Source organism: Anomalospiza imberbis, chromosome 5 (assembly GCF_031753505.1).
Source record: "Anomalospiza imberbis isolate Cuckoo-Finch-1a 21T00152 chromosome 5, ASM3175350v1, whole genome shotgun sequence".
NCBI classification, from domain to species: Eukaryota; Metazoa; Chordata; class Aves; order Passeriformes; family Viduidae; genus Anomalospiza; species Anomalospiza imberbis.
In genome coordinates this window covers 36749020-36770689 of record NC_089685.1, presented here as the reverse complement: position 1 = coordinate 36770689, position 21670 = coordinate 36749020, and the positions used below count along the sequence as shown (strand labels likewise).

Sequence of the window (21670 nt, the reverse complement as noted above, 5' to 3'; positions counted from 1 at the left end):
TTGCTATATTGAAGGAAGAATTATTTCGGGGGGGGGGGGAAAGTGGGAGGAAAGAAGAGAATTAAGTGAGACTTTGGATGACAGGGAAGGGTTTTTGGGGTTTATGCTTGATGGAGAGGGAGGCTTCTTTGCAATTCTTTCATAGTTGTTTTTAGCAATCTAGATTAGAACTGAAGAGTTTGCCTGTCTGATATAACTGTTCATGTTAAAAATAAAATTACAGCATCCTGAAATAAAGGAGCCCAGATTTAAGCTTAGCATTCCAAAGTTTTACTTTTTGGAGAAGAGTGATGTCAGGTGCAGTTAGAAGTATTACCTTGGATTATTTGAATACTGGGCATAGCGACACTGCTTACCAATGTCTCCTAGCTTCATAGGTTTAGTTTCTCTTCTGGGTTATTGAAACTGATGTTTCTGAAACTAATAACTGATACTGTAATTCTGACATGTTTTGCTTTTTAAATGGAAAAAGCCAGCAGAATATAGAAAAATGCAGAAAATTAATGTGTTCATCTTCAAGCTGGTACTCAAAACTTTCCCTGTTTCAAGGCCCATTGTTGTCAACCTGATTTGGAAATTGGTAAGAAACTTATATGCAGATGAGCAATTAACCTTTCCACTAAAGGTTTCCTATTTCCAAAGCTGTCTGTGCAGCAGTTGTTATCAAATGCCTTCTGTTGTGCTGTGTCTCTCAGCAGCTTAAGGAAACAAAATGCTACACCCCTCAGTACAAAAGGGACAGCCTGATAATGGAAGCATGAACAGCCTTGATGGTCTGCTTGGTCAGGTCTAGAGCCACATGGATGTTGGAGTAGGTAGACTTAGCTCTACAGCGCTTTCTCCTTTTTTCTGTACAGATGTGATCTTCTCTAATCCAAGACTTTTACAGGTCAGAGAAGTTGAGCAGTTGTTGCAACCACATCTCCAGTTTCATTTCTTAATAGCTGCTCAGTAATGTGTGTGAGGTTCCCCACAGGATTTCAAGAGGATTTTGAAATAATTGACTTTTGCCTAAATTGAGCATAAATTATCTACTGAAAATAGTAAAGTCTTACTTCTGTACACTAACAACAGGAGGTAGAAGTTTTTCTACGCAGCATTTGTCTCATTGCTCTTAAAATCCTCTTGTCAGACCTTTGCTCAGGCCTGGTAGTCTTCCACAGGTGGCCTGTGTCTCAGTTTTTGTAGGAAAATAAGAGCAAGTAAAGCAGACAAGACAGGGTACACCAAGCACAGGTAAGCTAATTATTTCATATTTTTCTGTGCCTGTGTATACCAGGGATAGGCACACAAGGTTTGAGAGGCTATGGCAGAAGGGCTTTTGTGTTCACAGGTGTCTAAAGCCTGTGAATTGACAACACAAGTTGGCTCTGCAGCTCAGGAGGGGCTTGAGTCCTGAATTTGCTGTTATGAGCTTTGTCTCAGTGTGCTCAAGTGTTGGGAAGTAATTTCTCAGATTTACATTTGCCCTCTAGTGGAGAAACTGTTCTGAGTGCATGTTTTACTGCAGTGGTCAAATCTGAGAATCTTAAAAGCTCCTTTACCCCACCTAGTTTTTATCTACAACGTGTGAACTTAAGTTGGAATATTTTTGGAAAACCACCAGTGCCTTGAAAGTGCAAAGGACTTTGAAAAAACCAGGCTGGAGAAGCTGCTATGCCAATAGCAGGTGAATTGTCCAGAGTTTGTTTATTTGGTACTGCCAGGGTTTTAGGGAATGCTAAGGCCTGGGGCAGTGTGGTTGTTTGTCATGGTAAATGTTTCATTTATGCTTCATTTACTGAGGGGTATACACAGGTATCTGTGAGATGGAGTTGCTGACGGGAAAAGTCTGCACCCAAGGTCACATCTTCAGACTGTAGTATTTCAGGTTTGACAGTAGGAGGCATCTTCACATCAGCTATTTCTGGAATGGCTGCAGAACCTGCCTAGTATTTACTGGAACTTCAATAATGGTAGCAGATGTGAAACATTTAATATAAATGCAGTGGTTTAAATATATATTTCAAGAAAAATCAAGTAAAATCTCATTGTGATATTGTAGTGTGCCTAACTGTTGAATGGGGTTTCTCGAAATATTAATGTAAGAAACATTTGCAGAAGTTCAGTTTTGACTTGCATCTAGGAAAACAAAGTTTGTTATCCTTTACTGGCAAATTCTGCACAATATTTTGTTCTTTTTATCATGGAACTGCCAGTATTTCATCTTGCACTAGTCTTGTAGCTTTTGACTGATCTGGATTTTTGGGCAAACAGTGTGTTTTAAATGGCTGTTAATATTTGTTGGCTTATATAGTACAAATTTAAATTGATGTTTTGCGTATTTGCTTCTGACCACATGTTTAGGTGAATTTCACCAGGAATAAAGAGTGCTGTGAGTCTGCTGTATATAAGAGTATGTCCATCAGTGTTTGGAGTTGGGTTCAAAATCTGACTTTCAGTGCTTTGTCATGGAAAGGCGAAATAGAATGAACTTAGTCTCTTTCTCCTGTATGTTTGAAAATATTTGGCCTTCCACACTAGTCTCGGTTTTTTCATATGATTAATTGCAGTTTACTGCCAGTATTGTGAACAAGAGAAAAAGCTCACCTTAAGGATATTAAAATACAACCTGTATCTGTATAATTTAAGTGTTACAGTGCAGAATGGTGGAGTGGGGGGAGAGTTTTTTGAATGCTGTTACAGTGTAACATGTAGCACTCTCAAATCTAATGTGAGTTTTCACACTACTGGTTAAGTGCATTTACCTGGAGTCAAGTAGCTGTTAGCTTACAGCAGTGAGCAGCAACCAAAACTGAACAGGTGAATTGTTAGAAATTGGTCTTCTGTAGGTTTAGCCTAGTGTCCTATGCCTTACATAAACTCAGTGTTTTATTAAGCTGTTCTGTATAGGTGAATGCATTTTAACCAGTTTGCTTTAGTAGGAGAGTTTCAAAATTGTGTGTCACATGAGCAGAGACCTCATCAGAGGCAAAGAAATAGGTGCAAAACACAGGTGAAAGGCAGGAATTCTATTACGTTGCTTAAGCTATATTTGAGACACCTTATATTTGCACAGTCAGCTGGAGATATTTGTGTGAGGAAATTTAGGTTCAAATAGCAGTGAACTGCTGGTGGAGGCAATTGGTGAATGGTGTTCATATCTTTCGAAAATTAGCGTCTCTGTTAAAATAGGCATGAAATGGTTGTGAGAACAACCTTTATCTTGCAGTATCCATTCAGCTCTAAGGAGAAGGGACTATTCTTTATATAAATAGATGGTTTAGGATATTGATTTCCTTTTCCATCTATCTTATGGCTAGTCATGTTGCCTTTGTTACTGAGTGTTTTCCAGTTACCTCGAAAAGGGTAAACCAGCTAAATTTTAATTGCTTTTACTGCCTTTAAATTGTTTACCCCTCAGCAATTTATCAAAATTAGCTTTGAACTTCAAGAGGAAACATTATAAGAGGAAATCCTTTATTATATGTTATCAGAGATAAACTCCAGTGAAGGTATCATTATTCATGTTTTTTTTTCTCTAATCTGTTAGAACACAGCACATGCTGCAGCATGATCTGCTTCCTAGCTGCCAAGATTGATGTGAGGAGGATTTTTTAATGGCCATGTTAAATGTATGTTTAAAAACAGTGCTCTCAGACATAGTATGGAACTTCTAGCATTCAGTTTACATTGGCTTTGTCAGCCAAATTCAGCTATGTGGGATTTTGATTTACATCTAATACATCAGAGAATTAAGAATTAAATAGTTTCATATTAACCTTAGGTCACTTTACTTTTCTACTCAAATTTATTCTAAAGCTAACCTCGGGGGATAATCCAAACAATAAGCAAAAGTGTGGCAGCAAAACAGAGTGATAAAAATGCTCCTAGCTGCTTACCAGTTTGGTTTTTGGTTTGTTTTTTTTTTTTTTTTTTTTTTTGGTTTTGTTTTGTTTTTTTTTTTTTTTTTTCCCTAGTCTGCTTCTGCAATTTCCATGTACTGAAGTCCTACTGTTTCCTTAGGGAAGTGGTACACATGTCTTTTTAGACATTACTCAAACTGCTGCAAAAGGCAAAGATTTATTTTATATATACACTTGAAGCTGCTGCTTCCCACGTCAGCATAGGGATCAAGCTCTGGTACCAAGTTCTTTCAGGCTTTCTTTAATTGGAGCCATGATCTCTTAAATATCAGGGTTCCACTGGAAACGGGCACCCTTTTACTGGGCTTGAATCGAAAACACGCAGAAGAGGGCACTTTACTGCTCTTGCCCAAGGAGGCAGGCTGGGGAAATACATTTCAACTAAATAGTGCGGGAACGCCCCGAGGAAGGCAAAGAAGCGCTTTCGGGCATTTGCTGTGCCCTGGTAATCTCTCTGTATTAGTCTAGTGCTGGCTAACTACGGCGGGGAACCCCTTCCCTCCGCAGCTCCGCCGTGCTGTGCCGTAGCCTTGGGCGAGGGGCGGGGAGGCGGGCTGGGCTCGCTGCCGCCGGGGAGCGCAGCCCCCGCCCCGCCCCGCCGCGCCTCCGGCTCCGCTCCTCTCACCGCGCTGGGCTTCCCCGCGGCCGGCGGGCGGGAGGAGCCGCTGTTTCCGCTGGGTGTCACTCTGGGGTGGGAGAGGCGCGTTCAAAAGCGGGAGGGGAGGGAAAAGCCCGCCGACAACCCCGGCCGTCCGCTCCGGCAGCGCCCGCCGCTCGCCACGCCGCGGCACGGGCGGCAGCCGCTCCGCTTCCTGCGGGCCGGGGCGCTCCCGGCCCTCCGCCTCGGAGCCGGCGCCCGGCGGAGAGTGCTCGGCTGGTGCCGCTTGCACCCCGAGCCCAGTCCCTGCGGGCGGAGGCCGTCTAACCCTTCCAGAAGGATGCTTGAGAGCGGCTGTAAGGCGGTGAAGGAGGGCATGCTGGAGAAGAGGAGCGACGGGCTGCTGCAGCTCTGGAAGAAGAAGCGCTGTATCCTCACCGAGGAGGGGCTGCTCCTCATCCCCCCCAAGCACCCCCCCCCGCCGCCGCCGCAGCAGCAGCCGGCACAGCCGGCCGAGCCGGCGGCCAAGATCAAGGAGCTTCACTTCTCCAACATGAAGACGGTGGACTGCGTGGAGCGGAAGGGCAAGTACGTGTACTTCACGGTGGTGATGGCCGAGGGGAAGGAGATCGACTTTCGGTGCGCACAGGAGCAGGGCTGGAACGCGGCGATCACGCTGCAGATGGTGCAGTACAAGAACCGCCAGGCCATCCTGGCCGTGCGCTCCACCCGGCAGAAGCAGCAGCACCTGGCGGCGCCCCACGGGTCGCGGCTCCGCGGCACTTCCAACTCCGCCTAGCGCAGGTACGGACCCCGCACCGCGCCCGCCGCACCGGCACCCGCGGGGCTCCCGGCCGCCGCCTCTTCGCCTGACGGGCTGCCCTCTGTGCTCTCTGTCTCACTGCAGGTTACGTTCGCGGAGCGCTTCCGAGAAGAGGGACAGAGCGCGTTCGTGGCGGACCTGCTCCCGGGGCTCAGGAACTGGGCAAAGACCGGAGAGAAGCGGCTCAATAGCCTGAACCTCAGCCAGCTGCTGCTGCTGGTTTGCCGCCCTCGGTGCCGAGAAGCATTTCAAATCCATTATTTATGAACCTTGGAAAGGATCCTTTGGTGCGATGGGACTTCTAGGAGACATGATGTACTGTAACTTTATTTTAATGTATTTTATTTATTAGGTTTTTTTTTTCCTTTTTATTTTTTAAGGATTATTTGCAAGACATTTCTGAATGTAGGCCCTATCAAAAAGGTAAAGGAAAAAACAATATGCATGTTAGCTCCCTGAAAGATTGGAAAAGTTCTGGGTACTCTGACTGTGTCCAATTTGACAAAAAAAGTTATTAATTTTTTACCAAAATACTCTATATTCCACCAGCATGGAAAATGTGATGTGTGTTTCAATATTTGCCCGAAACCCGTACTGCATATGAAACATATTTTCTCTAATGAGAACAACAATTAGAGTCTGGGGCTTAATTTAATTTTTTTTTAAATATTAAACGTGGTGGAAGATGATAAAAAGTTATTCATGCTTGGCTATTCAAAAAAGCAATGTTGCTTGTTATTCTGAGATTAAAACCAATCTGTTTAGTGTATGAGCAGAAGGAATCTGACCAACTTCTTTTGTGGTACAGGAATCTGAGTTGGATTCCAGCTATCTGTGTGGTGTGCTTGCTCCTAGGCTGGTGGGCCAGAGCTGGGAAGTGTTCATGAATGTTTCTTAGCATCCTAGTTCAGGGCTCCCTCTGCACACTCAGTTTTCAAGTGAACTGGACTCTCAACCTGTGTTGCATTTTCATGGCAGTTTTTTAATGTCTTGCATTAAAGCAGTCCATACTTTAAAACTTCATGTATGTTTCAGTGTGCAAATGGATTATTTTGGTCACAGTTTTTATAAGCTGAAAGTTGCTCTCTAGCTGAGATGAACTAGATTAATTTTGGTGTTTAGCACTGTCAGATGTTGAGAGAGGCGTGCCATCTTCCCTCTAAAAACATTGATGAAGCCGTGAAGTTGGAAAACAAAGGGCTAATTGCACAGCTGGTGTGTGTTTCTCTGCCTCTTAAAAGTCAGTGGAGTTGGGCTGCTGATGCTGGTGGGAGCAGGTCAGAGCTCCTTGCCCAGTGCAGAGGGGGAGGCGGGCATGGGCAGGGAGCTTTCTAGGACAGGGCCCTTCTGACGATGGCTGGCTTCACGTTGGGTGCTGCTACCACCCAGGTTCTCTGGTTTAAATGAAAGGGGGAGGCTGCAAGTGGGACAGAGCGATGTAGTCCATTATCTCTGGTCCAAGGTAAAATGTCAAAGCCATGGAGATATTTATTTTAGCTAGTGTGCTGAGGAAAATGGCTTTTGGCCCCTTTACAATTTACATTAATATAAACAAATCTTTTAAAGCTACACATCCAAGGCTTTTTGTGTAAATGAGGTGTAACTTGACAGCAGGAGCCTTACATTCTCGGTGCAAGCTTATTTCTGTAAGCATTTAAAGCAAAAAGCTGAAGTGATACTCAAAGGGAGATTGTAGAATTCACTACTATGTACGTCAGTCCCTTCCTCTGCACTCTTAAGATTAAGCTCAGTCCTGTAAGGAGTAAGTTGAGGTCTGTGTTAGCCCTTGTCTTTTGTTCCTTCCCCCAGGTGTCAGGGTCACATACCTAGACAAGCAAAGCGTGTTATGGTGCAGAATCAAAGCCCTGACGATCCTCTGGAGTTACTTCTGAGCGCTTCTTTTCGACCTGGCCTTCGACAAGGCTGTGTGAAGAGCTTGGGGTGGTAGATTACAGCTGTCCTAACAGAGTTGTTATTTTGCGATTAATTGAAATTGAAGGTACCCTGCATCTTCTAGAATTAGGTTCGCTGGCTTGGCAATCATAATACTCAATTTCCACGTCTCTGTACATCTGCCATTATCATTCTGCTAATGCTTGGATGTTAGAGCTGCAAGGGGATTCTCTAATAAGCTAGTCAAAGACTCACAAAAGAGACTGTAATTTGTAATTTGGTTCCTCTCTTTAGAGTGATTAACTACAGTTTACTGAGAAACTAATCCACCTTTTCAGGTGTACAGATGTATTGCTAATGTCACCTACTAAAATACATTTTAGCCTACTGAAGGATAAATGTAACTGATGAGAATTAATTTCTATTTGATCAGAGACACATGTATTTCTCTGAGAGAGGCAGTTATTCTTGTCCTCAGTGGATGCAAGCCTCTATATGCCACAAAAGTCTATGGATGTAGTCTAAAGCTGAAATTTTACTGTTCTTCTGGAAGTACTTGTACTTTGAAAGCTAAAGATGATAATTTTAGTGAGAAAATTGACATGAAGGTATGAGGAAACTACTTTCATTTTGAATCTGCTATTTCTTTTCACTGGTTCAAGGTCAATACCCCACTTTCATCTTTCTTGTTTTAAGTTGGTCCGAAGGATGATCTGAAAACCTTTTGGACTGATGTAGTTCAACAAACATTTGTTGCTTGTCATTGCCTGCTGTGTTACCTGTTTAAAAAATTTGGTGTCAGCCAGCCTCTTAGTGTGAGAGGTGGTCACATTACAAAATCTACCTTGATATCTCCAGCCTGAGTGGGTGGGATGGGTGTAAGGATCAAACTTTTTTCGTCGTGTCTCTGAACTGTCTCCTGGAAACTGAATGGGAACAAATTGGCTGGGGTCCCCTGGGGACAGTTGGACCATGTGGCTCATGCCCTGTCAGTATAAATAAGGCTAAATTGTCTGATGGGGACAGTCTGACATCTTTCTCACGCTCTGAATTCCATGGCGTGTGGGGTTTCTTGGGCTTTGGGGTTTTTTGTTTTTGTTTTGTTGTCTTGTTTTTTTTTTTTTTTTTTTTTTAATTTGGTGGGTTTTGTTTGTTTGTTTGTTTTTTGTTTTTTCTTGACTGATAATAATTTTAGACCAAAAAATTGTTTCATGTTATAAGAGGTACTTCTGGGTTTTTTTTTCATCTTGGCCCTCTATTACTGCATAGTCTTCATTTGAACATCTGGATTTAATACTGTCTGTTACTACCTTGTAAGCAATGGATATGAAAATAGGTTCAGCACATCATGCTCCATCTTATTGGAGCTTTGCAGGTAAATAAATTAAGTTGTCCTTCCTCTTCAAAAAAAAACCCCAAAAAGAAATCTGACAGCACATGGCTGAAATAAATTCATTACAGAATAAATAAAAATGCTGGTAAAACACATACAGGCAAATGCTTGGTATAGATAGCTAAAGTGGGGACAGTGTTCATAAAGAGGTCAAGATTACTTATTGTAATTAAAAAAAAGTAATCAAGGGGCAGATTCAGCAAGAAAATCCAAGCTGTGGTGACCAAGACAATTTAGGAACTGGGGGGAAAAGGAAGATCAAATGGATGTTGTTGCTGTGACATCCTGAAATAATTCCTCTTTTTTAAGGTTCACAATATTCAAATGCCAGCTTCTGAATTATAGCTGCAGTGATGTACAAAGATATCCTCTTGTTAGCAGAAATACCAGTGTTGTCCAAAAAAATTTGTGTGTAAATATGACTCATAAATGATTTCTGAGAGATGTAATTTATTTTTCATATTTTTCAAGATACATTCCATTTCAAATAAAGAGGTATCTATTGAAAGAGCTCTCAGTATGTTCGAAGAATGGTTGTTTGGTGGGCTATTTGTGGTGATTAAAGCCTGGTCTAAGCTTTTCCAATGTCTTAAACTCAATCTAAGAGCCTAAAAGGAGCACTTTGAACCTGGGTAGGTACTCTCTGAAGACCCACTCAGATGCTCCAATTAATCTCTCTGTATATAGCACAATTATGAGACTCAGAGTTCTCAGTTTTGCTTCTTGCAGTGTGTGATGTGTGAGCACCCACACCAAGAGGAGCTGATTTCTGTAACACTCAGTGTCACAGTTCATGTAGAGCAGGTCTTTGGGACACAGAATTCAGGCTCATCACTGTTACCTGTAAATGCCTTGCTCTGTGTGACATTAGGAGTCTAAACTGTAGCATTAAATGTGCCTTATTTCTCTTTTTCATAGATCTTAAACACTGTGATTGAATTTCAAGTAACCTGAAATTAATCCAGAAAAAACCACTTCCACCATCTGGCATAAACTCTGACCTGTTCTTTTCTAGCTTCATGGGAAAAGAAATGAGGTATAACAAGAAAAATGTGCTGCTTTGGGCTCTCTGTAGAGCTGCAGCTGCTCAGATGTCTTGGACTCCCCTGATATGCATTTGTACTGCAGCAGGTCCTCTTTTGCAAGCATCTGCTGAAGGTGTATTACTTTCAGTGACATCATGCATTGACCTAGACTTGTTGTTGCTGTTTGCCTTCACTGGAGAAATGTCAGTAACCTCTTCCAAAAGAAGGTTTTTATTGTAACAAGTACAAATTCTCTTTTCAATAGCAAACACCCCAGAATATAGGCATTTGGACTTAATATTGATATGTAAATTATAGCTTAAAGATGTGACCTCTCACAAGTGCTGGTGCTCAGCAGCTTTGAAAAGTCAGTTAAACATTTCTAAATTTATTATCTATTCAAGGACCCACTGTTGCTTACAGCTGTTAGAGGTATCCCTTATAAGCTTTTAGTAACAGTGGTGTCTTTGTAAGGACATAAATATAGTAGAACAAGAGTTTTATAATTTGTGGTTGTTTCTGCTCCAGCATAAATGGTGATATCTTTACAAAAGGGCATCAATACATGCTTCTCTGCTTTAACTTCTGATTAAGAGGATATGAAATAAGACTGCTTATGTATTTATGGTCCATATGAAATGGTCCTAGAAATAGGCCATTATTTTCCTGACAGGGAATGTTGTCTTACTAGTGTTTTCTCTTACGTTTTCTCTCATCTGAAGTACAATGTGGGGTACAGAGAGAAAATCTGGATCTGACTCAAAGTGCATCGAAATCAACTAGAATTTTTCCAGACTGGGACAGATGTTGACCTTTCTCACAAATGGTGGCTGCTTCTCTTTTGATTTAGAAAACCCAGGAATGGAACCCCAAAGCAAGACCTTTGCCCATGATCTGTGTCAGTATTAATATTGGTGTGATTAGGGTAACGCTGACATTCTGTCCTTTCATATTTCGCAAGTAAATGACGAGGAGAGGAAGAGGAAGATGAAATAATATCTATGCTTTTTGAGCAAAACAAAATACAAGAGAAGACCCATCTAAATGTGTGTGTGTGTGTCCCTCTTCCCCCAGATGAAATCTAGACCAGAATGCAATTTCACTGAATTCACAGCACAGCTGAAACTGAACAATTTGCTTTGTAATTGAACCCTAACCAGAATTCAATGAAAGCCTTTACTCCTGTGCTTGTTTCTATCAGGAGCATCTCAGTTCTTTTTAGAAAGTGCCAAATTTCTTTTCACACCTACCCGTATTTTTTTTAAAGAAAATCAACCATCGTAAAGACTTCCAGCTTGTCTTTTATAAATTTGAAATAATTGTTAAAAAAAAAAAAAGTTATGAATAGTGCCATGGGTGTTTGTTATGTTTTTTTCTGTCTTTGCAGTGTGGGATTCTTGATGTGTAAGGTAAGGACCCTGGTACACACTTCTCGCAGTGTTGCTTCATGCCTTCTGTGCTGAAGATGAGCAGAGGTGCCTTTTGGGCCTGCTAAGAGCTGAACATCCTCAAGGTGTCCTGGCACCCAAAGGACCTGGGAGCTGCCTGGGACCTCAGCATGGGGCTTGATTACTTCTGGAGTCTTGGCCTAATAGTACACACCGAATTTACAAGGAAAGGGGTATCAGCTCCTGTATGAAGCACTGAGAAGTGAGGCTGTAGTGCCAGCTGGCATCTGCATGAAGCTTGTGCTCTGCCTCAACAGCCTGGTTGGATTGCAGCACCTACAAGTTTTCCTTAGCAGACTTGTAGAAAAAGCCGGGGGTGAGGTTTCTGTGCTTAAGTGTTTGGTTTTTTTGGTTTTGTTTAGGCTTTCAGAAAAATATGAAAGCAGAGATATGTATCCCAGTAGAGGCTCATCACGGGAAATTTAAATTAGCCACTTTTGCAGCCTTTCCTGGTCTTCTCCTAGATGTCTCTGGCTATGCCAGCCACCAGTGCAGGGGAAATTACTGTTCAAATGGGGGTTGGATTTACCTTTTGTGTTGTATTGTGCTATGACCACAGTGGATTTTGCATAAACAAAATTTCTAATGACCCTACTTCCTAACATTTGCCTTGATATAGTTTGTGAGCAGCCGTAGTAGATTAAGTGAACCAGAAAATATGTATAGAATGACTAACCATTACAATGAAGCATACAGCCCTCTGTGGTCAGCAGAATATTTCAATTGAGACAATTTACCCCATGTTTTGTAAGGCTTCCAGTGAGATGAAGAAATGACTGCTTTTGTTTTTAAGATCTTGTCTGTGTTTTGTAAATATTTGTGATATTTATGACTGTACATATGGCTTTGATTGTAACTCGCAGGAGGCTCAAGAGCTGGGTCATATACCATCTAGGAGGAAATTATTTCACTATTGGTAATTTTTGTTGGGTTTTGAGACTCAGCCTTTAGGACCTTTGGCACCTACTGTCATTTACAAGGTAAAAGTATAGCCGTGAACCTGCAGCTTGGAGAACACATATGGCCTGTTGTTGGGTTGGGTGCCAGAGCCAGGGTCCTTTGAGGAAATGGCTCTCCATGTTGCTGTGTGCTTTGGACCTGGGCCTGGGAAGATAATTCGTACCAGCGATAGCACCTCTCTGCAAGGCTCTCAGCCCACTTGTATATCATATCTCTGTTTTGGAGAAGAGGAAACTCGGGACCAGAGAGCCCATGCTGCCTGCCCAAGGTCATGCTTTGGGAGCCAGAGAGCAGTGTGCCATCCATAGCCAGGGTCCCTGTCCCTGTGTGAGAAGTGCTGCCTCTCACAGCAGAGCCTGCTTCATTTGCTGTGCTTGGTAGAGACCTTCCTTGCAGTCACCTACACATGCAGTGTCCAATCACCCTGCCAGTGCCACGGCTCCTTGGATGGAGACCTAAATGGGTGACTGCCTTGCCATTTAAGTTCCAGCCTTAAAGATTTATTGTGTTGCAGTTACTTGCTCCTTGGAGACAAGAGCAAGGCAGAAACACTTGGGCTTCACTTGGGATTTAGCAGAGTCTTGGATGACTTCAGATTATAAAATCAGCTTCTGGCTATTCCCAGCACCAGGCATTGTGCAAACAGCATACTAGGAAAGAAGGGATCTGTGAGTTGTTCCCTATTTCCTGAGTGATTAAGCTCCTCTATTTACTGTGGATTACAAGGACAAAGAGAGGTTATCAGCCCCATAATAACTTGAAAGGACTCTAGATATGAATCCAGTTTTAACACAGCTTTTCAGCCTGATACCTGCTTTGACTAAAACACACAAAAGAAAATAAAGGGGAGGGGAAAATTTTTCTTCTCTCTACTATTCTGCTGTCACTTAACCATTTCACTGAGAAAGAAGGAGCTTTGAGAGAAATCCTTTTAGTCAGAGACACTGATCCCATTTTTTTTCTAGCAGGAAAAACCAAAACTGACTGGTGGACAAAGCTGTAGTAGCCAACCCACTTATCCTAACTTGCTGCTGGAGCACGATGGGGCTGTGTGACTGTATCTTTGTGGGCTTTCACAACAGTTCCTTCAACCATCTGTGGACCTGAAAACTCCATATCCTTTCCTGTGCCAGCAGCTACTGCAATATGCAGATGACTTTGCTTAGGGGCTTTTCTTGTATATAGATGAACACATGAAAAATTACTGTTCTTTTAAAAGTTAGCCTTGAACTGGAAAAGCTATTCTTTATTGCTTTTTTCAGAGCCTGCTGCTACTCGCAGCCAGTCATAGAGCTGTGCCTCCAGCTGAGTTAAATGTGTACTGGCTGCTTCTTTCATTTTTATCACAGATTGTTAATATTTCCTGTTCCACTAAGCCACGTTTCCCTAGTACTCTTTCCTAGTGCTTGGCTCCTAAACAAAGTTACAGCTCTTGTCACAAGGCAGTGGGCTGCATACTTATCCTTTATGTGAGTGTTGACTGAGGGCTCAGCAGTAGGGAAGTAATGCTGACAGCTCTGCTCCAGGACAGCAGATTGTCAGCATTCCTCACCAGGGCACCCAGCTGGCGTGGGGAAAGGCTGCTGTTTTGGGGGTGGGGGTTGGGCCTCTAAAATAAACTGACTGTCCTTCCAGAACTGAGGAGGATGGAGAGGGATGGTCAGATGACCTCTTTCTGGTCAGAGGGAGTCAGACTTGGGCATCTGCAGAACCCAAAGCAAACACTATGATTCTGCAGGCACAAGCTGAATGGTTGGGTGCAAAGAGAAAGGGGTATCTGGTGGCTCAGATGGCAGTAAGACACCATAACATAATGACAATTATGAACAATTAGCCATTCCCCCTTCCACCCCCTCCTCATTAAGATAAAAGTGTAGCTTGCATAAGTGGAGAGGATGACAGGTGAGCCTGTTCCTGTGCTGAAGATTTAGTCCAGACAGTTGAGAGCAGCAGCTGCAAAGGAGCACTTAGTTTCTGCTGCCCCAGGGAAGCCGCTACAGTCACTCCCAAGCAATTTGGAAAGTGTTCCTATGTGTTTTCCTGAGGGCTTAAGAAGCTTGCAGGCCTGGCCCACAGATGGCTAGAGTTGTGAAACTGCAGCCACGGGGCAATCAGCTGCCTGCCACCCTGAGCATCATCCTTTAGTCATCAGGGAGGGAGGCTGAGAAGGGGCTCCCCAGACAGGAGCTGCCTCTCAGAGTGACTCGGGGCAGCCACATGCATGGGCTCTGGACTCACCTCTGTCCTTCTGCTAGGTACATCTGATCAGAGAAGTCTTCCTGGGCCACACTCTCTCCAAAGGCTTCTGCCCCACAAAACAAGCTTTGTCATAAATGACACTGAAGGCACTAGCTAGCCCCCCTGGGCTGTGTCATGCCCCTGGCTTGCTGGCAGCTTCACCAGTGCTGCCATTCCTCACCAGGGTTCTGTGAGCTCTAACACTGCAATGAGCAGCTGGATGAGGTCTGAAAGCTTCACAGGGCTCTTCAGAACACCTTTAACCCTGCAGTTCTGCTGCTAATAACCTCAGAAACTGCTCCAGTGACATGTCTTGAATTGGGCTGGGGGAAATTGGTACTCTGAGCTGAAGGTGCAAGGTAAACATACCTTGAAGACAGAGGTCCCCTAGCCCAGTGGGCTGGGTCCTAGTCATCCCAGGGGTGGGACTGTAGCATCCATCCTTCACTTGCAGGGTTGGGGTCTTCCTAGTTTGTCCCTAATTCTGCTGGTTTCAGCCATAGAGCCATCTACCAAAGGGTATTTTCTTTTCAAAGGAAATTCTAAATAACTTGGTCAATTTTCCTGACAGTAGAAAATCCTCAGCAATCTCTTTTGAAACACAAAAGGGTGCAAAAGGGTGACTGCTTATGCAGGTAACCTTAATGTAGTATTTCATTTTTGTCTGGGCAATGGCAGAGATCTAGCACAATGCAAAGCTTGCATAAAAGTAAAGATTATATGTATTGGCAAATCTGCCATGGCTACAAAGATCATTCTGCTGCCTTTGATTCCCTAATGTTTTAATTTAACTGAATCTAAGCAGATTTAATGGTTAATTTTCAGAATATTCACTTAAGGATTTTTTTCACTCAAATTTGAAACCTTAAATCAAACTGAATTTGGGAGAAGTAATTTACTTTTGCTGAGCTCTGGATATGCTTTGTCTTTCTTCAGCCCTCTTTTTTCTTTTCCTAATCTCTGAGTTGAGCATGAGCGTTTAGTGGGACCAGCTATGACAGCAGCTGCTCCCCCACCCCCTCTGTGCGCCTTACTGATGAGGCTAGTGTCTCCTAAAGGTATGGTAGCCCTGGAGCAGCCGCAGCTGTTGTCCTCTGCTCAGTCTGTACGCAGCCATTCTCCATTAGATTTGCCCTTGTAAAATGAAATTATGGCATAGCTAGAGCTTGCTTTTAATTCAGCTGTCACAGTCTGCACCGAACTGGCCCAGGGGTACTTGGTAGGCAAAGACCTACAGCAGCACTGCTGCACCAGTGTCCTTCAAGAAGGTCTTTTTTATTACCACACCTTTGTTGCAGTCACTGAAAAGCCTTCACAGACATTAAGGAGATGGGATGGTGCTCCCCCTCTCACAGCTGCTAGCATTGCTTTCCACATGTGATTGATTAAGGTGAAAGCTGGTTTGCCTTTGCTGCCATCACTGCTGCAGGCAAGAGTTATGGTGCTCTGAAAGGCAGGAATGGTCTAAAAGCACAGGGTATTTATGTGATACTCTTAATGGGTCTTCCAATACTCTGTGTGTGGCCTTTCTTTAGCCTAGACCTCACAGAACTGCTGTAAATCCAGTACCTCACTGACCTGTAGCCTGGGAAAGGTCAGGGTGGCAAGGTTTGTATGTACCATTTGGAAAAGAAAAATGCTTTTATAAGATAGAATTCCCAGTTTGTCATGCAATGCAAGCCAGGTCTTGTTCAGTGTGATTCTTATGCAGGTACCTAACTTCTGATAGCACAGCATTCTCTGGAGCTAGCAGGGTTAGCCCAGATTTAGGGCTGCTCATGGGGCTACCCTGTTCCTGTGCACAAAGACATACCAGGATACAGCTATTTTCAGCTCCCAGATGTTGACTACATGACACGGGAAAGCTGTATCTTAAATTTACTACTGCTGGTCTATTTAGCAGTGTTGCTAGATGCTACAATGCCAGTGGGCTAAATATCTCAGAACTGCAGTGAACTATATTAGTTGCTGCCCACTCTCAACCCATAAAATCCTCAGCTTTTATAAACTGTCTCTTTTTCTCCAGCCCTTTATATCCTGTACTAGTTTTTTGAAGAGGAAAGCTCAGTTTTTGTATACTTTGCCTCCCTTCTCCAAGAAACCTTGCTCTTAAATTTGTCAGCAGCTTCAAAAAGATCTCCAGCCCCCAGGTTTGCACACAACCTACTCAGGGTGTTCAGTTCCTTCACGTTTGCAGAACATGTGCAAGTGCAGTGCTAGGAATGAGGAAAAATAGTCTATTCAGCAGACAGAGATGTTCAGTAACTGCCCACCCTTGACAAGCTGTCGTATTTCTACATCTTGCAGCTCAAGACATAGGAAATGCTTGAATTTTTCATATTGGATGATTTCAAAGCTTTTGGGTCTATTCTGGTGGAGAAATTAACGCCTGTACTTCAGTGTGCATGGAGGCGTGCACAGGAGTGGAAATGCGTGCACCCCCAGGGTTGCTCGTGGGCGTGATGGAACACAGAGGACTCCACGGCAGGTGCCAGAGCCCAGCTGCCCACAGAGGAGGTGAGTCTCTGATAGACACATCAGGATTCCTCCTCTCTGGTCTCCTGGCACCCTGCAAGGCTATTCTGCAGAGGGCGGGTTTGTAGTTGACATGTTGATGGAAAGTGGATGGTGGAGGGGGCTGCATAACTCACCCTCCTTCCTCTGACTTACAGCTTGGCCTCCTTGGCAATTTGATCTCAGGCTGGCCCAGAGGGAAGGACACACCACACTTTAACATTTGCCCTTCAGCCTAAGCATTACTCAGGGGAACAGGGAGAGCCTCGGTCCTTTGGTGGGAGCGACACATTAGTGAAATGGCTTAAGAAACAGTGACCTCAAACACAGCAGCTCCATGAAAGGTCTTGAGGGTATGGGACACCAAGGCCTCTCCCTGGCCTCGTAATCAGATAGTGCCCATATCTGAGGGAGCCTTTCTAAGAGACTTCAAAACACACTGGTGGAAACTTTAGTGAAGACCAGACCTGGCTTTCCTCAGGTAGGCCCCACCCATGGAGATCTCTTCAACCCCAGGTGAACATGTTTCTGGTGCAGCCACCTTTGCCATGCTAACAGCAGTGATTAAACTCTTCCAAAAATTTAGAACAGCTACAGTGAATGGGGCATTCAGGAAAATAAAGAATAAAGCTCTAGAGGTGTAATTATGGCACTGCTGAAATCTGTGACAGAATTTCACTGACTTCTCTGAAGGACTTGCCCCTTTAGGAAATCTGAGATCAAAATGGGAAGCTTAGAATCCTATTAAATTTATATTTGATATGAAAAAGATGTTTTAAAAAAATCAGTTGCATTTGTCATAGTTTGCTTTAGCTACTCAGGTATTGGGAGGAGATATAGGCACCCAAAGGGAAAGGTACCAAATATTCGAGTATTCACCCTCTGATAAGATGATTTCTGAGAAATGAGTCCTGTTGGTCCCAGAAGAAGCCCCAGTGCTTGTTTAGACAATGAAGAAAGAGCTTAATTGGCACGTGGTACCCAGTTGTATACCCTTGAAGGGACAACTGGCCTGGGTCCAAGTCTTTAGCAGCCATTTCAACACAGTTCCAGTTTCCCAATTGTCTCTGGGAATTCAACATTTGTCAGTGGCAACAAAATAGGTATTGTTCAAATAATGATGGAAGTTTGCTATCTTTCTCTTTACTTACATTTCTCTGCAGGATGCTGCAGTTGAGAATACGCTTTGACAACATCAGAGAGGAAGGTAAACCTCTGTCATACTGGCAGAGATGGGTCTAAATGGCACCAAGCAGCTGAAATGCTGCTCTTGGTCACTGGTTCCCCAGAACTCTTAAACTATGAAACCCGGCTTATCTCAGTACCTCTGCCTGCTTACCAACGGCTGCCTAATAATTCTTTGCGCAGCATAAATAATTACTGAGCTGTCTTCTCCTCTGTTGCTCACCCTGCCTCTGAGCCAGCCCTTGCAACCAGAGTTGTATTTATGCTATGGCTGAGTCTGCCTGCAAGCCCTGACACGCTGTCCCACGCAGCCTGCAAGGAAAGCTGTGCAGGGGGGGGTGCTTGCCACAAGGAGGGCCAAGGAGGAGGTGGCACTGTCCCACCCACACAACTGCCTGAGGATACTCTGCCAGGCAGCTACCTGCTCCTGGGCAGCCAGCACCCTGTGCACCCCACACTTGGGGTGGATTCACAGCTGCTGCCTCCTTTGCAAAAACATTGCCACTGCTGGGGGAGAAACGTGGAAGTCCAAATTCATCACAGGGTGCTGGAAGCAGGAGCAGGTCCTTAATCAGCCTTTGCATGGTCCTACATGCCCCACCCTAGCTGCAAGTCTGTGCCCTCATGCTGTCACGCGTAGGACTGGGTGGTCAGGGAGCTGGCTGCCTGGGGGCTGGCGCCCTGAATTCCAGCACAGCAGTGCCCATGGCAGCCTGCTACACTGGGGACTGGCTGCCAACCCCACTGCAGGCTGGCCACAACTATGTGCTGCAGCTGAGGCCACCCTAATGCTTCAACTTGAAGAGAAGTCCCACCTCTGAAGACTGTGGCTTTCCCTGTGAGTACACACTGGCTGTTATGCCCTGTACACACTCACTGTGTCCACAGGTGGAGGTTCTGTTATATCTGGTACGTGAAGAGCAACTTGTACCTAGATACCATACTCACTAAAGGACAGTGAACAGTTTGCCATCACTGTCTTTTTCTGTGGCAACTCCTCACAGAAGTATGGACTTAAAACTATGGAGCAAGTCTCTTTTACCAGGTCCTGGTGACATTCCTACTAGTTTAATTAGGCATTTCTGGTGATGGCTGTATGAGGCATGCTGCAGGACCTGGAATAATGCTCTGCTGAACAGATTTGAAGCCCAAAACAGTGTGATAAAGAAATGAAAACCCTTGGTCCTTTTGGTTGTCTTTGTATTTAGACCAAAATAAATTCTGGGATGCTTAAACTGGGAAGTTTCAATGAGCGGTCTGCCTAGAAGTGGGGAGGACCTCCTAGGTCATGAGGGTAGTTCGCAAGGGAGACAAAGAGGTATCTGTCCTTCCCTCTTGCATTTGCCTCCCATCTGCTGCACCCACTCCTGAGACAGGAGCTTGAGCTTAGAGTGCTTTGGGGTCCCAACCCCTCATCACTTCATGATTGTGCAGCAGGTCGATGACAGGCTGCAAACTCAAGGCTGGGCATCCTGTGTCCTGAGGAAGTTGCAAATAATAACAAAGAAATATTATTCTTTAATGACTGCTGACTTGACACTGTGAATCCCATAGACTGTGTGTGGCATGAGGGACATCAGTTTTATTAAGTATGTCTATTTTTCAATGAGACATTGACTTTAAATATCTGCAAAGAGGATTCCAAGAGGATTGCAAAGAGGATTCCAAAGGATTCCATCCACCTCTGACCCTTCTTTTTCAACCTCCCCTAGTCTGAGTCACCTTCTCCTTGCCTAATTTGTCTGTTTTGCCCCTGTTATGTTCTCCTGTGAGTGTGCCTGGCTCACAGCAAACATCTCCACCATTAGCACAGGCAAGGAAGTGGTTGCGTGATGTTGCCGTCAGTGGATGGTTTATCTAGTTGTAATTCCCATGGCTCCAGCTCTGTGTGTGCTTATACACAGACCTCATTTTGCAGGGGTGGCAAGGGGAAAGGTCAGTATTTATGAATCATTTCCTCCTGGCTGTGGCAATGAGGTTGGTTTGCAGACTGAGTCATGGAAGAGCGGCCTGGAGAGGCAACGATCTACGAGCAAAAGACCTTCAGATCCTTAGTGACCCTTGAACATTGCAGCCAAGTTACCATCATCATTTCACATCCCCAGTCACAAATACCTTTAGTTACTTAAAACGCTCTATAGGTATCATCTACCATGTCTGTGAGAAATCTTGCTTCTTCCAGAAGTATTGCAAGGACTCAAATAGATCACTGCCTGATGGCTAATCAATTATCACATGGCAAAAAGACAGAGGGAAGCCTATCACACATTCCTCTGTTATAAAGTTGGACTTGTGTTTGAAATGCCTTTGCTACGTTTGTTGTGGAGAGGGAGAGGTTTTCCAAAGGGAAGTGACCTGATGAAACAGATGAGACTGGATTGATTAGCCCTTGGAATGAAGTTTCCATGTTAGTGCAAAAGTGATTCTGCTGCAGGGTTTTATCTTTGTATTAACATTGAGAAGCCAGAATAGTACTGCTGTGTTATAGGCTGCAAAAACTTGGAACAAGCCCATCCCTTCAATGCAGAGCATAAAAAATGGAATGACTGAGATGCTGAGAGAAGTTTTACATGATCCACCTCAACACTTTTGAAAAATTTGCTGCCTAACATCCTTTAGGCAGCAAATTACTGCCTAAAGGATGCATCCTCTCACTCAAGAGATCCAGTTTTAGTGCAGACTTCCAGGGAAAACATTTAGTTCCCTGTATTAAAATGTTTTCCAGAAGAGTTGCCCAGCTGCAAGCTCTAAAATGTTCAGAACTTCCTCCAGAGCAGAGCTGTTTATTTTTGCTGCCCTGTTTCCCCCGTGTTCTCTATTGCTGCCATTAGGACTATTTGGAGCTGCAGTGGCGAGTCAGGCTCCTTCTTCACCAGATCCTTTAGAGGTTTCTATCATGCCCTTTTGTCTGGGCATATGTGGGGCTGGCAGTGCCAGGACAGGTGCAGAGAGCAGGCCTGAGTTTTCTCCAGTGTTCATCAGGATCCGGACACATTTGGTGGAAGAGAGCCTGGCCAGTCCTAGAACAGATGCCTGGTCCCTCTTGGCTGTCAGACATCTGAGAGGGAAGCAGGTCCATCCCATCCCCACCCTGGTGTGGGAGTGCTCCTGCCAAACCTGGAGTCAATATCTCCCTGCTTGTCCGGTCAGAGGGCAGAGGTTTGAGGGGCTAAAAGCAGAAGGGGAGCATGTCAGCTGGTGGTGGTTCCTGGGTGAGCCACTTCCAAATAATATTCCCAGCTCTTTCCCTGACAGGGCAACCATCTGAACATCATCCTGGAGCCACACAGGACCTTCTGCTCGGCCTTTTGCATTCCCACCTAAGGCCATGGCCCTACAGCAATAATTGTTAGCTGAAGACAGGAAATCTAATTAAAGGGGAGATGAGCTACAAGGGGATAACATATGGTGTGCTCCCTAGGGGAGGGCTCGGGCTGAGGTGTGCAAGGGCTGGGAGGCTCACACCTCCTGCCAAGCTGCTTCCAAGCACAGTGCTTGCTGCACTGAGCATAGGAGAAACCTCTGGCACCTCTGGCTGCCCTTGCACTGTGTAGGAATACATTCCTTCCAGGAATAACTTATCTTTAGCTAAAGAGCTTCCATTTACCGTGACCTTGAGGGCCCTCAGGCAGGAGGAGGACCCTGGCAGCTGAAGGTCTGCACTGCTACTGATGGGATGACACAAGCT

At 44.4% G+C, this 21670-nt stretch overlaps 1 protein-coding gene across 1 annotated transcript; it reads left to right on the top strand.

Annotated features, from left to right (window-relative positions):
- The first annotated feature begins 4691 nt into the window (after positions 1-4691).
- Positions 4692-8033, top strand: PHLDA1 (pleckstrin homology like domain family A member 1). Its single transcript, XM_068190254.1, has 2 exons — positions 4692-5307; positions 5411-8033. Exon 1 carries the CDS (start codon positions 4844-4846, stop codon positions 5300-5302), a length of 459 nt encoding a protein of 152 aa, XP_068046355.1. The 5' UTR covers positions 4692-4843; the 3' UTR covers positions 5303-5307; positions 5411-8033.
- Positions 8034-21670: the final 13637 nt, after the last annotated feature.

Bases quoted from the DNA above. Each gene is read 5' to 3' on its own strand.
- PHLDA1 (XM_068190254.1), top strand. From the start codon at position 4,844: ATGCTTGAGAGCGGCTGTAAGGCGGTGAAGGAGGGCATGCTGGAGAAG.